The sequence below is a fragment of the Cryptomeria japonica genome, chromosome 1 (assembly GCF_030272615.1).
Source record: "Cryptomeria japonica chromosome 1, Sugi_1.0, whole genome shotgun sequence".
Classification (NCBI taxonomy): domain Eukaryota; kingdom Viridiplantae; phylum Streptophyta; class Pinopsida; order Cupressales; family Cupressaceae; genus Cryptomeria; species Cryptomeria japonica.
In genome coordinates, this window is record NC_081405.1 from 242,982,095 (window position 1) to 243,000,213 (window position 18,119).

Genomic DNA, 18,119 nt, shown 5'->3' on the forward strand with positions numbered 1-18,119 from the left:
CTTGTGAGGTGCAGATTCATTCCACGGAGCTTGGAGTGCACGTACACGGTTACTTACATCTTTTGACAATAAACACACAGCACTTTAGGCAACTCTTTTTAAAGTGCTTTCGATGCATTTTACGAGATTTTCGCTATACCTTTGCCTTTCGAACACGCTTCTGCATAGTCAACACTGGATGTGGATTGACATGGTGAGCACTCACGAGTAATAGTAGAAGACCGACTCAAACAAATTTTATATAAATTACACGGGCATTAGTGACTGCATTATCCCCAAACAATTGAGTTGAAGAGATAAGTTGTTCTGATGGCCAAGCTTTCTACAGCCCTTCTGCTGATGTTGGTTTCGATCCTCGGTTTATCCGGATCAATTGGTGAGGAAGGCTAATGTTCTGCAATGAAATAAGAAAGTTTTTAGTTAGAGGTATGAATGGTTAGTTGCGTTCAAGGAACTTTTACATATACTGAATTTGTGTACTATTGTGCAGGTGCTGAGGTATTCAGGGAATACATAGGCGCATTATACAACGGTGTTAAATTTACAAACATGCCAATCAATCCCGGCACGCAGGTTGATTTCATTCTGGCCTTCGCCATCGATTACACCCCATCGGGAAGCTCTCCCACAAATGGGAAGTTCAACATTTTTTGGGATAGCGACAACCTGAGCCCGAGTGCCGTGCAGGCCATTAAATCCCAACACAAGAACGTTAGAGTTGCTCTCAGCTTAGGCGGGGACAGCGTGGGAAATGGCTACGCCCAGTTCAGGCCATCTTCCGTGTCATCATGGGTGAGCAACGCCGTTTCTTCTCTCACTGCCATAATCAAGCAATACCATCTTGATGGCATCGACATCGACTATGAGCATTTCGACTTTTCAGATCCCAATACATTTGCTTCCTGTATTGGGCAGCTCATAACACAATTAAAGCAGAACAAAGTCATCTCTTTCGCTTCCATCGCTCCCTTCGATGATGAAAAAGTGCAGTCCCATTACAGCGCTCTCTGGAACAAGTACGGCAAAGTGATCGACTATGTGAATTTCCAATTTTATGCTTATGATTCGAGTACATCTGTCTCGCAGTTTATCAAATATTTCAACGCTCAGGAATCCCGTTACAACGGCGGGAAAGTGTTGACTAGTTTCATAACAGAGGGTAACGGAGGGCTTTCCCCTGTCAATGGCTTCTTTGATGCCTGCAAAACGCTGAAGAATTCTGGCAAGCTCCACGGTATCTTTGTGTGGTGTGCAGACAGTTCCAAGTCCAATGGCTTCAAGTATGAAAAACAAGCTCAGGCTCTCCTCCAGGGATCCTGATCTGATTGCATTTAAGTACTTTTAAAATAACGAATGGGGAAATAGCATCAATCCATGGTGTAAACAAGCACTTGAATCTATATAGTGCGCCCCTAAAGCAAGGATAAGTTCTTAATCTAAATAATGGCAGAATAGTCTCTCCATTATGTAAAACATTGATTTAATATTTATGTGGTGCGCTTGGAACAACGGAAATATTAAAGAGCAAATAGAATGATTTGAATTTGATTTTAAATATTAAATGTTAATTAATGTTAAATAAAATTGGACTTAGAAAATAATTGAGAAATAAGATAGTTAAGGAGATAATATATGTATATGTTTTTTATTTGGTTTGTTGTCTAATCAATATAGTCAAATAAGAGACCTAGAAGAAAGATCAATACAATTCTATTTTAAATATGTTCACTTCTTTCCATTACATGTATTGTGGCCATATGGCCTAATCTTAGACTGAATTGTATCTTGGTTTAATTAATGTCACCTATTATGTGATCAATGATTCTAGTGTATACCTATTATTGAGAAAGAATTGTATTGTCAAGCATAATGAAGCCTATTATAAGATTAATAGAAGACTATATAATTATCATATACTTTCTTAGTCATAACCAATACACATAAAAATTGTATGAATATTAATTTATTTTTTTTAAATAATAAATTAATTTAATTAAAATTAACATAGTTAAAATTAAAACTAAATAATAATATTATTATATATTCTACATTAATAGAATTGATGAACAATCATCCTAATTATTGAGATTGTTCTTAAATATATCTTCTTAAATATTACAAGATAAGAAATGACTTTATGAAAAAGATTTTTTAAAAGTATGAGATTGAAACTAACATTAGAAATGAATATAATAAGATGTTATCAAGATTATAATTTTCTTTAAAGCCTATTCAATGATGTGATAAGTGCTAAGGGATTATAATTATGGAGAAAGAAACACTACCATTTATTCATAGAAAAATAGGTGTTGATCTATGTATCAATAAGTTTGACCAAATTTGTTATGTTTTTCAATCAATCATACATATTTAAACAAATCTATAATATTATTTGTTCTATCAACTCTTCAAATATTTATTCTTTTCAAGCCAAGTTTGAAAGTGGACTTATGATGAATAAGAAAAAAGAGTTATAGGTAAGAGTTTTTAACTCCAAAATTTTTAATTATGCTAGAAGCTTTACACTACTAAGAGAGAAAATAATTATAAATATTTCCCTTTATTCATATCCTATTGTATGAAGATCCAATTTTGATTGACCTTGAGACATTAAAATGATGATGCCCATTTTATAAATTATGGCTTGAATATGTGAAATGAGAATAGAAGGCAATTTGTATGAAACCATCCTAAAAATTCACCTTAACTATATAAAGAATTTGTAATAAATTTGACCACAATCTATGACAATTTACTTGCAACCAACCAACTTTTTTCAAAATCCATTTTGTTGCTAGAGATGATAAATTTTCTTATAGATGTTTGAGAAGAAGGCTATAAGGAGAAGACTAAGGAGAAATTCTTTGAGGGTGAAAAAAACCCAAAAATTTATGTAGCTCCACATAGAAAGGATGATTACAACACATTATATAGACAAGTACTAAAGGTGAAATAAGTTGTTTCTAAGGAGAATTACTTGTCTACTAGATTTTCTCCAAGACTAGGGATGAAACCTCACAAGTTTGTACTTTGAGCATTCAAAATTTGTAGGTTGGAGGAATTCGAGGCTAGAGAATTTCCATCATGCAATATATCTTCTCACTTTGAGATGGATTTTTGCATGAGAAGCATTTTTTTCTTCCTTTTGAGCATTCTTTTTTCTATGCTAACACATTTGAAGTATATAATATGAGTTTTTCTTTTAACACAACACCAAAATAATACACAAATGTATTTCTTTTAGTTCACATTTCTTATTTCTATGTATTTAAATGGTTGGTTTCACAGATTTTATTGATTTTCTAATGCACTCATTTTTTCTTTCACTACTACATCTTTCACCTTCCATCCTCCATGATGATAGATGTGAGAATTTATTTTTATTTATGCCTCTAGAGATAGCTGATAAAAATTTAAACTAAATCAAACATGAAATTTTGTCAAAGAAATGACAACAATGGCAATCCACTCAACCACAAATGTACATTAACCTTGATATTAATAAATAAAAACCTAAACCCAAATATTTTAACAATGTAGATTGTTCACTTGCTCAAATGCTCTAACATCAATATTTAAATGTAGCTTTATATTCTTATAACGATATTCTTATTTATCATTAGTTAATTATTATACCATACTATTATGATATATTTATCATATTTACCCTTAATTAATAATTTATTGGTATTTATCTTTTATCATATCAATATTGTGACACTCTAATTATCCTTTAGTTAAGAAATATATTATTATTTAATCTATGTGCATTAATTATCCATTTTCAATAAATAGATAAAATTTATATTTTGCACCTCACTAGTTAACTTCATCTTCAAATTAGAATTTTTTTTTATCTCACCAATTATCTCTATCTTTGAAATGGAGACTTTGTCTCTCACCTGTTAACTTCGTATTTGAATTAATTTTTTTCTATTTTATTTATTTAATAAATTACATATTTAATAATTATCCTCTTAGGAGTTGAAAATGACAAATTCATATTTTTGAGTTGACTCCACAATTAGTCTGAGTAACTCAAAGTATCTTATCTTATCCTTGTCAATTCATTTGGTTTTTCTTTTTAAATTCTATAAATACCCCTTTCCTATCATCATTTTTAACATTCAAATATTTAAGAACTTGTTCACTCTCTCAAAATTGATTATTTTTAAATAAAGTATTATGTTGTTTGGCTCTAATCATGCATTCATCAATGAGAAAGTCACTACAATAAGCTCTATTTGAGATTTTCTAGAAAATTTAATCTCTCTATATTGAATTTTTTTTTATCAATGTTAGTGGGGAAGGACCTCAACCTATTATTAGATTGAACAAATTACATTATAAAAAATAATGAGGGGAAACAAAATTACACCAATGCAACTTAGGTACAACACAAAAAATCTTAAACAAATAAAAAAAAAACTATTGGGAATCAGAGTTAAGACTAAGCAATGAGCCCAGTGGAACAATATGAGATTTTTCCCAAAATAATCAATATAGAGAGATAGAGAGAATATTTTTTGATATATTTGTTATTTTTTTGCTATTTATTTAATATTTGTTATTTTTTAAGTTTTTTTTCAATTTTGCTATATATATTAGTGAATCCAACATGGACTCACTAGCCCTTCATCTAATATTTTAGATTAGGACTGTCTAGTAGTTCTCCTCTCACAATTTATTATCCTAACTATGTGGTTTTGAAAATAAAATTAGATCTTTTTAATGTTAATGAGAATCACAATTACATTTTGAAGGGTGGGGCAGAGATTTTGATCATCTCAATGATAACAAATTTTGTATGATTATATGAAATATATATGATCATATAGAATTTGTATGTTTATATTTTATGAATCATAATATATGTTTGTCTATGTGTTTTACATATTTATAACATATATTCACTGTATACATACAACCATTCTTTTTCTTCCTTTTCTCTAAGAGTGGAAGGAACCTCTATGGTTTAATAAATAAGAGGATTTATAGATGGTGTTGGGAATATAGATTGTTGTCCTTAATAGGATTGACAATACACACTAGACACTCTAGGAAGGGGAAGGATTCCTTGTCAATAATGTGGTTCACTCTCTAGTTATGAGACAAGAAGAGTTACTTTCATATCCATAGACATCATAGGTTCCTTAGAGGTAAAAGTTAAAGTGGGACTCGAGGAACTATTTAAGGAATAAATAATCTTCACGAGATCAAATGGATTGATGAGGTTGTAGCCAAAAGTAGTCAATAGTAAAGTTTCCACATCTAAACAAGGGTTGGAACCTACTATTAAATAGTGTATTCACTTGCACTTCAAACTAAATTTTTAAATAATTATAGACTATAGAAGGGACTACTTTCACTATTGTGAGTTGTGGGTGACCCAACTTTACACAAATTGGTCTGAGGTAGGAATTATGTAAAATGTGGCATCTAAGCTTTTAGGTTCAACCTAAACATGAGAGGTTATGAAACCAATAGTAGAACAAGTGAAACCATCATGTACCTTAACCAAAACTTTAGATTTATCATTAGTGTCATGATACAATTCATATGGCTAAAGGAACTCTTCTCTAACCACATTTACCATGCATATCTATCCAGTGAGCACCTCACATATGGATTTTTCAGTAATTCTAGTGATAATGTATAGTGGTCCATCAAGTGATGAATTGAGTTAACACTTTGGGTGAAGGTAATGTTAGGCTAAAGCTTCGTATTAGGATTCTCTTGTTTACGAAAAGGTTCTATCACATTAACTAAATGTTATACTTGGTTAATTTTAAAATTAGTGTCTATGTGATTTTTTTATATACAATGATCATTTTTTTTTTTTTTTGTTATTTTTCAACCTTTTTTTCAATTTTTCTACATATATTTTAGTCAATCCAACGTGGAATCACTAGCCCTTCATCTAATCTTTCAAATTAGGATTGTCCAATAGTTCATGTCTCATAATTTTTTTAATTTTTTTAATTGGTAATGGGCTCTTTTTAAGGTACCGAACACTATTGATGTTCAAATCCACGAGCACACCAACCCAACAGAAGTACCAAGCCTATGAGCATAGCAACCTAGTGAGGATTTGAACGTTGGTGGGAGTATCACTAAGAAAGTATTTTAACCACTATACTACATGGGTCACCCCCTTGTCTTACAATTTATTATGCTAATGAGGTGTGTTTTAAAAATAAAATTAAATCTTTTTAGTGTTAAATGAGAATAACAATTACATTTCAAAGGGTGGAGAAAATATTTTGAGTTTTTCAATGATACCAAATTTTATATGACTATATGAAATCTATATGATCATATAGAATTCATATGTTTGTATTGTATGAATCATATTATATGTTTCTCTATGAGTTTTGGATATTTATAACATATATTCACTATATACATACATCCATTCTTTTTCTTCCTTTTCTTTAAGAATGGAAGGAACCTATATGGTTTGATAAATAAGAGGATGCATAGATGGTGTTGGGAATCTACTTCATTTTACTTTATAGTATGGACAATACACATTAGACACTCTAAGAAGGGGAAGGATTCCTTGTCAAATATGTGGTTCACTCTCTAGGTATGAGACAAGAAGAGTTACTTTTATATCCATAGACATCATAAGATTCTTAGAGATAGTAGTCAAAGTGGGACTTGAGGAAGTGTCTAAGGATAAATTAGCTATTCTCATTACTTTAATTGCTTTGTAGGAAAGGAATAAATAATCTTCTTGAGATGAAATGGATTGATGAGTTTGTAGCCAAAATTAGTCAATAGTAAAGTTTCCAAATCTAAGGAAGGTTTGGAACCTACTATTAAATAGTGTATTCACTTGATCTTAAAAAAAATAATTTAAATAATTGACTATAGAAGGGACTGCTTTCATTAATGTGAGTTGAGGGTGACCCAACTTTACACAAATTGGTCTAAGGTAGGAGTTATGGTAAATGCTACATCTAATCTTGTAGGTTCAACCTAAACATGAGAGGTTATGAAACCAATAGTAGAATAAGTGAAACCATCATGCACCTTAACCAACACTTTAGATTTATCATTAGTGTCATGATAGAATTCATATCGCTAGAGAAACTCTTGTATTATTTACAATGCATATTGGTCCAATGAGCACCTCATAGATGAGTTTTTCATTAATTTTAGTCATAATGTATAGTGATCCATCAAGTAATGAATTGAGTTAACACTTTGGGTTAAGGTAATGTTAGGTTAAAGCTTCATGTTAGGCTTCTCTTTTTAAGGGAGAGGTTATACACATTAACTAAATGTTACACTTGGTTAGTTTTGAAATTAGTGTCTATGTAATTAAAATTTGTCTCTATAATGTTTGTGAAATGGGAAAGTAAATGATTAGTGAAAATTTATAAGTTTTGATTAGGATGTGCTATAGGTTTCTTCCCTTTATCATTTTGCTTGTTTTCTTCCCTTCTGGATCTAGGTGAAATGAAGATGCAAAATCTGTTCTTGCAATAAGAGGTTTTTAAGAGTGAGTTTTCTTTGAATGAAATATATATGGAGGTCTTGGTTGAACCTAAAATTGGCATCCATTGGATTCGAGACATCCCAAATTTGTTCCAACCTGGGATGGTGGTGGTCAAACAACCATTTTTGCTCAATATGGATGCACAAGGGTTGGATTGTCGATGCCAAAAAGCTACAATTAGTAGAGAATTTCTTCACCATGTGATCGATATTGATCAAGAAGACAATATTTTGTGGGTAGAGAAGTTTGCAAGGGTGGTCCCCTCAACCAAATTTTACTAGAAAGAAAGCTAATGCTTTTTAAATTATTTTCCTGGCCTCTAGGATTTATAGTTTATATGATTTTCATCAAAGGAAGGTGTTGTTTCACCCGCTTTCCATCCCAACCCTTGATAATTTTTCTCAAATTATAGTTTTTCAAAGGGTCTTTGGTAATGGTTGGGCATGAAAATGATCTATTCAATGGGTTGTAGGGTGCTTGGTTTTGGGGTTGTGATCTTAAACTCTATACAATTGTGTCACAAGATTTCTAATGTGGTAGTATGGCTACTATTTTTTTGACATTAGTTGGATACATTAAAATTACGATGTAATACTCAATTTTGTTATTAATAAACTTATTCCAGAACTTTTGCTGCAATTTATAGATTAAAAAATGGCAATTATAAATATCTAATAAGAATTCTTTGTGCATTAGCATCGAGATGAAAATAAGAAATTTGGAAATGCAAAGTAATATATTTTTATAAATTAGTCACTTTCTCTTTCACATGTTGTTTACAATGCATCAAATAAGTTAATGTTATTTGTGCTCCAATATTATTTTTAAAATTTTAAAAAATTGTTTTACGAATTTTCAAAAAGAGTGAAATTAATTTCTAGGTAGAGATCAAAACTAACTGAGAGCCATTTCTTTCAATGACCTAGTAAAGAGGTTTGCACAAAGAGAATCCTCAAGAATAAAATTTCTCCATAAAGTAGTAAACACTAAAACATGAACTTTCTAGTATCTCATTTCCTATTGTATTTGTCAAAATGTGGCATCTCACTATGAAACAATCGGTTATTAATGAAATTATGAGGTAAATTGATTTGTGACAAGTTGGAATGTGAAGGTGGATTAGAATTAATTATAGGTGGTAATACATTATGGTGGGCAGGTGGAACATTATGGTAAATGAGAGGTGGAGAAGATTGTTAGGAATTTTGAGAAGCAAAATGGAGAGTAGAGGATCTTAGAAAATAGGTATATAAATTAATCGGATTAGCCCCAAAACTAATATGGATGACATACCTTTTTTGTATTAGTAGACATGGTGAAAGAAGTGAATGTTGGAATAGAAGGTACCATCATGTGCATCATTACTTTCATCTCCATTTGGTATAGATGGTCACTATATCCAAGAACTTCTACACAACTAGCTATAGTCATAGTGTTTTCATCCAATGTGAGATGTTTTCTACATAGAATATCCAAACCATGTGACTTACTTTATATCAATATCCACCCACTATTAATCAGGGGGATTCCATCTCCAACCAAGTGATCTATGCTAAAAATTGTTGAAATCCTTACAATTTCTTATCTAGCTTCTTCAATTGTTCATTAGACACTTGAATTACAAGGTCATCCTCATAATTGGAATCATGAGGGGAATTGTATATAAGGGAATATGTCTATTGGATTATCTGATTATTTCTCTCCTAATTTTCTTGATGGGAAAAAGTCAACATTTGGTTCTAGCTCACTACTAACACTAGTTAAAACATGAGAAGCCATGATTATATAACTTCTTATCATAAGAACCTTGAATTCAAACAATGAATTACAAAACTCATAAAAAGTATGAGATTAAATAACACACACTTTCTCCTAGAAAGAAATGGAAGAAAGCTAGAAGATGAAGGAAATGTTTTAGCTTAACACACAAGTTTTAATGCAAATATAATATGAAATAATGATTGTGTAATTAATTAAATAATTTATTAATTGATATGAAATAATGTGATTAACTATTTATGTAATTCAAAAGATGTATGTAAGAAATAAATTTAAAAATGAATGCATCTAAATTAGGAATATATATAAGTAAATCAAATCTATTTTCTTAAATCTGAAGATGTGCAAATGGCTGAGACATTGGGTTCAACAAAATGAAATATATGGGACAAAGATCTCATAAATTAATGTAATCTAAGGATCTCAATGGTCTATTTGTAATATTGGAACACAAAAAGGCTCAACTATAATCTTGATAGGTGAGTTTAACTCTTGGATTATATCCCTTTCTTGTAAAAGAATTGAGATAATGAAGTGTCTATAATGAACTAGGTTCTAGAGATACAGAGAAGAACCAGGATCTAAAATCTGGAGTGAAAAGTGTTACACATTAGTATTGGGTTTTCTAGTTTGAAAATGTCTAAAACTAAAGAAGGTGATTTGAAATGTAGTCAGGAGGCTTTAAAATATTGTATCCCAAAGGTTTAGCTCAAAATAGTATGACAAGGGTTCTGGGTAAATTATCCCAAAGTTTTTCATTTGCTAGAAGTTTTTTGCAACCTACAACTTTCTTCTCTACACTCTTTGTAATAGTCACTATTAGATCTAAAATTGTACTTATAAAAAATGGTAGAAAATGGTTTTTGTTTGTATAGGGGCTTGAAAAATTCAAACCTCATGTTAGTGTCCATCTCCACAATAGCTATAATGATGAAAAAGAGTGTTTTCTAGGGAAGATAGAGGTTAACAATTAATGAAAAATTAAATTGACAAATATTACCTCAAGTATGAAACCCTTGGCATGGAATCTCATAAAAGACCTTATGTGATGGAGTGAGGTCTTCCAACATATTAGTATTTTCTTTCATCATGGTAAAACATAATGTAGTTGATCATGATTGCTATGACAAAGTTGTATCCTCGAATTCATTGCTCCTTGAATGTATATTTGTACTTTAATTACTTGATTGAACAATACAAATCTTATTTTCTCTTGTTAATATTTGAATAAGGGAGGCAATTGTATTTATATTCAAATTATACCTTTTCTAATTTATTTTTTGGTGAAGGCTAAGAACAAAGGGTAAATTATCACTATTTGTAGAGTCAACTTTCATTCTTTAAAAGTTGAGCACAAAATGCCTAGAGAGGGGTGTCCAACTCCATAATCCCAAAAAATGAGCATTTGAAGGGTCATGAATAGTGGAATGAACCAAGTTTATAGAAATGGTTTTGAAACTAATCACAATCAAGCATAAATTAGGCATAACTACCACAATGGGTCCAAACCTATTGTTAAATTGTCGGGGTATACAATTGATGACACTAGAATATTGTCATTTTTCTTTTAATGGAGTACAGTATAGCATTGGATAAGTTGATGTTAGGTAAGATTTTATATTGTATCTATTTATTTTAGTTTCTATTATTTTTGTCATGTCATAATTTTGGCTTTCATCATGTTTTTCTTTTCTATTCATGTTCTACTAGTTCATGTGACTTTGTCTCCCTATGAATTTAAGGCATTACGTTTCTACCAAAACTTCTAAGATCTTGCTACATTCTTTCTAGTCTTGGTCCCCAGTTAGAGATAGCTAGCTATTAGCCCCATTTTAAAACTCATAAAAATTTAAACTTTTGCATCCAAACTCTTTGTGTTGAGTACTTACTAACCAGAATTTCCCCGATTATCCTAAAATTATAAGAGTCTTACCATGAAGCATCCATTAGATTAGTCAAAATATTAGGAGTGGTTATCAAATTTACTAAGATTTATAAAAATAATAAATATCAAAATAAATGAAAGATGGTACCAAATGTTTTTAATGGGGTGATAATCATTTCATATTTCCAAATGTAATAAGTTTCTAGGTTAGTATGTCTCTTAGTTGATGAGATAATAACACTTTAATAATTCATGAGGTGAGTTATAGAAATAATGAAAATAAAATTTCATAGGAGTCGGAGAAAAATGATTTAGAAGGGAATTTTGTTGTGTTATTATGCACAATATGAAAAGTTTTGGTAAGAAAATATGAATCCATGGGCAATAACCATGAATTTAAACTTCATGAGTTTAAATGGAGACCAACACTTTAGGCTTTAAAATATTGTATCCCAAAGGTTTAGCTCAAAATAGTAGGACAAGGGTGTTGGGTAAATTATTCTATAGTTTTTCATTTGCTAGAAGTTTGTTGCAACCTATAACTATCTTCTCTACACTCTTTGTAATAGTCACTGTTGGGTCTAAACTTGCACATATAAAAAATGGTAGAAAATGGTTTTTATTTGTATAGGGGCTTCCAAAATTCAAACCTCGTGTTGGTGTCCACCTCTACAATAGCTTTGTTGCCGATGCTTTACTAAGCAAGTTCATGAGTTTAAATGAATTTTTAAAATATTTATATTTTTCTTTGTACCATTTCTTTGGTTTAAAAAGTTGATTGCCAAAAGCAGTGAAATAGATTCGATTCAAAAAATCTTATAAAACCTCACATTGCTAGAGTTTTTCTACCAATATTCTTTATTGACATTTTAAAATCCACATATAATTATGTTAAAATCTTCAAAATTTCTCTTTTTCCAATCCTACCGAGAACCCTCGACGATTCCTAATCTTCTACCAAGTTCCAACAGTTCCTAAATCCCCCAAAATCCCTAAGAACACTTTTAAAGGAAATTTAAAATGACTTTGTCGACATTTTTATTGTGACCAAGAACTAGTTGAAGGTTCTTGAGTTATCGGCAACCTCCTTTTCCTCTGAAAATTCACTCAATTATGAACCATTTTAATGAAATCTTTAGAAAGTTATTTAGAACTTGGAACTATTTCATATTTCCTATTCCATCTGGAGTTCTTGATTACCTCCAATCCTCGGACTCGATACCCTCATAGCTACCAAGGGATTTCAATCTTTCAATGAAAACACGGAAGCCATTGATGCAAAATCAATAGTCATGAAGAGAAAAGGAAAAATATGAAATCATGGATTTTTGTTTCAGAGGTTCATATCCTTTAATGCTTCACTCCATACCCTTAGAAGAGGTAATCCTTTACTTGCTTCAATCCCTGCTAGAATGTAATAAATAACCCAGTTAGCAAATTAAAATCTTGTTGGAATTTTGTAATGGTTTCACAACCAGTTCTCGACACATGAAGCGGTTATCAAAACACTCCGTCGGGCCAATGTGTTGTAGTGACAACTTTTAGATGAGTCGATAAAAGCTATCAAAAAGGCCGAAATAAATCTGTAAAAACGATTGAAGTAAACATTGAGAAGGCACACATACAGTCAGATGATATTAGCAACCTCTTTTTCATCTTCAAAGCCTTACTTCGTGGACGCAAGGAATTATCATCGGCTGCAAGAACCAGTGTTTGGGGTACTTAAAGGCAGTTCTAAAACCATGGGCGTTGTTCGCCATAGTTATGAGAGGGTTTGACCATCATGCTTGCGAAGGATTTTAATTATGGATGTTTAATAAGCATTTTCTTTACTTCTGATTTTTTTTTCTTTCTTATTTGCTTTCTAGAATAAATGTTTAATAATTATTTTATCAAAATTTTCATAATTTTCTAAATATTTATATTGTGTGCATGCATGAGACTTACAAAAATCATTTGAGTAGTAATTTAATTTTGTAATGGTTTTGAGAAATGCGAAGTTAGGGTGCACAACTATTAGGTCCTCTACCCTAGTTGATTGAAAACCAAAATTGCATCCAACAGATGCATAAATATCCTATATTTCCACAAAAAAATTACTAATAATCAAAATAAAAAAAATAAAAAATAAACATTAAAAAAGACAGAGGCTTACAAAAATCATTTGAATAGGAATTTAAAATTTGGAAATAGGGATCATAAGAAACATCAAATCATTCGAAACACCAATTCCCTGAAACGCAAAGCGAACAGTACAACGGGTACGCGTAAACCGTTGGCGCACGCCACCTACATGTAAATGGGCCATAAATTAAGAAGATTCGCCAACAAACGTAAAGAAAAAGGGCAAGTTGAGTTTAAGAGGTGGGGCACACAAACACAGAAAAATAACAGAGGTCTTTGTTTATAGTTTTTAATTTGATTTCCGATTGGTTACTTTTCTTTGCTTTAGATAATATCATAATTGCGCTTTCAGTCAAATATTTGTTAGATCAATTAAATCACTGACCACGCCATCGATTAAATTATTTGGTCAATCGACGATAACGCTATCGAGAAAAGCTCTAGAACAACACGGAGAAGACTCATTCAAATCGAACTTCAAAGGTACAGATTCATTCCACAGAGCTTGGATTGCATGTACACCGTCGCCTACAATACAGTAAATTTACGCCACTTTAGACAGTTCATTCTCTTGAACTTGCTTTTAAAGTATTTCACGACACTTTTGCTTTACGTTTCTGCTCTCGAACACGGTTCTACTGTAGGCAACATGGTCAACACGTTTTGGATCCAGAGGGTGAGAATAGGATGTGGAGCACGAGAAGCCATTCAATTTCAATAACAATTTTATATCTTATCTCTACCGAATTCATTAGTTGACTCAAATTTTATTGTTTGAACCATTCAACTAAACAATATTTAAGAATGGTAAGAACAGACCAACTCATTGAGATTGTAAATTGCATGGTCATTGGTGATTGCACTGACCCACTTCACCTTCCACTTTTTCTGAAACAATAAGTTGTTCTGATGGCCAAGCTTTTCTCAGCCCTTCTGCTAATGCTTTTTTCACTGTTGGGTTTATCCAGATCAATGGGTGAGGAAAGCTAATCTTTGCAATAATGTTTTTAACTAGAGTTATGAATGATTTTCAGTTATATAGAAGGAAGTTTTATATGTATTGAATTTAAGTACTGCTGTGCAGGTGCTGGGGTTTTCAGAGAATACATAGGTGCGTTGTATAATGGCGTCCAATTTTCAGACATGCCAATCAATTCGGACACACAGGTCGACTTCATTCTTGCCTTTGCCATCGACTACACCACATCAAGCGATCCCACAGACGGGAAGTTCAACATTTTCTGGGATAGCGAAAATCTGACCCCGAGCGCCGTGCAGGCAATAAAATCCCAAAACCAGAATGTTAGGGTTGCTCTCAGCTTAGGCGGGGACACCGTGGAAGGCGCCCCTGTCCAGTTCAAGCCAACTTCTGTGTCGTCGTGGGTGAGCAACGCCGTTTCTTCTCTCACCGACATAATCCAGGAATACCATCTCGACGGGATTGACATCGACTACGAGCATTTCGACGATTCAGATGCCGATACATTTGCTTCCTGTATTGGGCAGCTCATAACTCAATTGAAGCAGAACAACGTCATCTCTTTTGCCTCCATCGCTCCCTTCGACAATGAAGAAGTGCAGACCCATTACACTGCTCTCTGGAACCAGTACAGCAATGTTATCGATTATGTGAATTTCCAATTCTATGCTTACGATTCAAGCACAACCGTGTCCCAGTTTATCGACTATTTTAACGCTCAGGAATCCCGTTACAGTGGTGGGAAAGTGTTGACTAGTTTCACTACCGGTGGCAGTGGAGGGCTTTCGCCTGCCAATGGTTTCTTTGACGCTTGCCAAACACTGAAGGACTCTGGCAAGCTCCAAGGAATCTTTGTGTGGTGTGCAGACAGTTCCAAAGCCAATGGCAGCTTCCAGTACGAAACGCAAGCTCAGGCTCTTCTCCAGGGATCCTGATTTGATCACCGCTTCCCAATGCATTTCGAATCGTAATTTTTATTATGTTGCAATACTTTTTGTAATAACGAATGGGAAGATGGCATCTATCCATGGTGTGAACAGGCATTTGATATGTATATTTGTAGTGCGCCCTTAAAGCAAGGGTAATTTCTTAATCCAAATAAAGGAAGAATAGTATCTCCGTATTGTCAAATAAAGAAAAGTTTAGAGAGCATTCATTGCATTTGGAATTTTACTTTTTGCGTCGATTTTATTAATTTGACGCTTTATTGTAAATTAATTATAAATGTGATTAGATTTAGAAAAAAAAAAGTTGGGAGTGGAGAATGGATGATGGAGATAGAAAAGATTAGCATTTAAAAAATATTTTGTTTAAATTTAAAATTTATTTTATTTGTTAGATTTTGAAAATTAATGTCATAGATTTATTTCATAGATATTCAATAATGGATTCACATAATTCTTGTAGAAAAAATTAAAAGTTTGCTAATCATATAAAGAAGAAATTAGATTTGATTTGGATTTAATTTGTTTATAAAAAGAAAAAATAAGATTTTATTTATTTCTAATTATCTTAATAATAATACCTATAGATATCTTTTACATAATTTTTCTAAATACTAGTTATAAATTAATATTTTACAAAAAATTGCTAAATAAAACTAGGTCAATTTTCCTTTCAAGTCAATTCTGCACTCAACTAGAACCTTCCAAAATTCCCTTGCACTATAACAATAGACTCTTGGAGGAGAGCCAAAGGGAATCCCACTTTTATTAAGGCAACAAGATTGGTTTCCAGTAGCCCACCTGCCCTTGTACAACTCCTGAAAATTCTCTCAAAATGAAATTTAGAGGAGAGTCAAACTAAATCCAACTTTTATTAGGCCAACAAGATTGACTTCCAAAAACCTGCCCTTTAACAACTCCTAAACATCTTTTCATGACAAATTTAAGCCTATTGTTTAAAATGACCAAACAGTGAAATGCCTCTAATTGAAGGTTTGTCTTAAACTACACAATTTAAGATTTAGATAGTTCCTTTGAAATTATACTAGTTATACTAGTTGTTTCAGCAGATCTTATATGTAAGAAAAAATATAATTACGGTTAAAAAAAATTCGGAAGTCCATTTATCAATTGGCAAGACCTGAAAAATTCGAAAGAACTTAACAAAGGTTACCAACATCTGAGTCATTGGTGCCTCTAATTTATCATTAATTATTTTCAAGTTAGTAGCAGCCTCCTCCTCTAGTTCAAGCAGAGCAATAGTTACAATACGATTAATTATCAGAGTATATGTGAGGACGATGGGAATTCTAAAGCCACAGATGCTGCATAACTGAGCTATTAAGAAAGCCAAAATGAATCGCACTTTTATTACAAGACAAAAATTGACTTCCAAGAGCACGCCCTTTACAACTTCTAAACATCCTCTCATGATGAATTTTGGTGGAAAGCCAGAGTGAATCCCACTTTTATTACAATACAAAGATTGAGTTCCACAGCCCACCCTTGTACAACTCCTAAACATCTTTCTCGACAAATTTAAGCTTATTGTTGAAGACGACCAAACAGTGAACTGCCTCTAGTTGAGGGTTTGTCTTAAATTAGACAATCTACCATTTAAATGGTTTCATTTGAAATTATGCTAGCATTTTCAATAGATGTTATATCCAGCAAGAATTATAATTACAGTCAGAACCCAATAACGGTTACCATCATCCGAGTCATTAAGGGTGCCTCCAATTTGACATTCATAATTTACAAGTTAGAAGCAACCTCGTCCTTCAGTTCAAGCAGAGCAATGGTTGAAATATGTTTAATTATCAGAGCATATGTGAGGACGATGGGAATTGTAAAGCCACAGATGCTGTGTAGCTAAGTTCATACAAAGCCATGCCCAGAAGCAATTAGATGAAAGTAAAAAGTTAAAGTACTGACCAGATTAGGCCATGCCTAGCAAAAACTAGCGTGTCTATGGGTACGAAGCAAATCGTTCATTATATCCACCCTGAAGTGGGTTTGTAATTGCAATCAACAAAACATCAATAACAATTTGTTCAAAAAGGAACGATTACGAGAGAGAGAATTAAATCAAAAGCAGAGGAGTCATCGGCTCTGCTTGTCACAATTAATTGTAACAAAGTTTCCGTCGTCCTGTTTTTTTAATGGGAGCTCACGACAGTGGCTTGAACAATTCATGAATTGAAATCGCTTTGTAATTGCAATCAACGAGATAGAAATAACAATTATTGTTCTAGTAGGAGCGATGACGAGAAGCAGATGCAGAGAAGTCTGTGGTTCTTCTCGCCATAATTTATTGTAAGGAAGTTTTCCTCGCCCACGACAACGGCTTGAAGAATTGAAGAATTGAAAGCTCTAATGTAATCTCTGCGGACGCCGCACGGTAGCTGGAATTTCCAAAGTAGTCTTTTTTTTTCAGCCACTACTAAAATGCTCTTTTTCCATTACAATGAAAGATGTTTCTCATCTAGAAACGGAAGCCGAGAGTTTTATCTTAGTCAATGAATTTGGAGATATAAGATGGATTTCTTGGCATGGAAAGAAATTTTCTGAAATGCTTGGATTGCTTTTAAATATCAATTAATATTTAATGGGTGATTGTTGATAAATGTAACTTGAATTTTTAGTTTTTAAAAGTCGTTTATATCAAGATGCCTTTTATAGAGATTAAGAAGTGTCATGTAGATAAAAAAATTAAAAGGCAGTCAACATTAGTGAGTCATTTTATATTCAAAATATGATTTGCTTTCTTCACGAGAGGGAAATATTGATCTTCTTGTGTAAAATTAACAAATGGAGGTCATATTGATCTTGTTGTGATGATGAGAAGGAACTGGAACGGGCAAGCAGGTGGGAGCAGTTGAACTAGGGTTTCGGCGAACG

General features: G+C 32.4%; 2 protein-coding genes across 2 annotated transcripts; both read left to right on the forward strand.

The window, feature by feature from the left end:
- The first annotated feature begins 282 nt into the window (after window positions 1–282).
- LOC131034176 (chitinase 2) lies at window positions 283–1,510 on the forward strand. The gene is made up of 2 exons (XM_057965567.2): window positions 283–376; window positions 491–1,510. The coding sequence occupies exons 1-2, from the start codon at window positions 310–312 to the stop codon at window positions 1,318–1,320; spliced, it is 897 nt and encodes a 298-aa protein (XP_057821550.1). The 5' UTR covers window positions 283–309; the 3' UTR covers window positions 1,321–1,510.
- A 12,554-nt stretch (window positions 1,511–14,064) lies between these two features.
- LOC131034185 (chitinase 2) lies at window positions 14,065–15,426 on the forward strand. Its single transcript, XM_057965575.2, has 2 exons — window positions 14,065–14,271; window positions 14,380–15,426. The coding sequence occupies exons 1-2, from the start codon at window positions 14,205–14,207 to the stop codon at window positions 15,207–15,209; spliced, it is 897 nt and encodes a 298-aa protein (XP_057821558.2). The 5' UTR covers window positions 14,065–14,204; the 3' UTR covers window positions 15,210–15,426.
- Window positions 15,427–18,119: the final 2,693 nt, after the last annotated feature.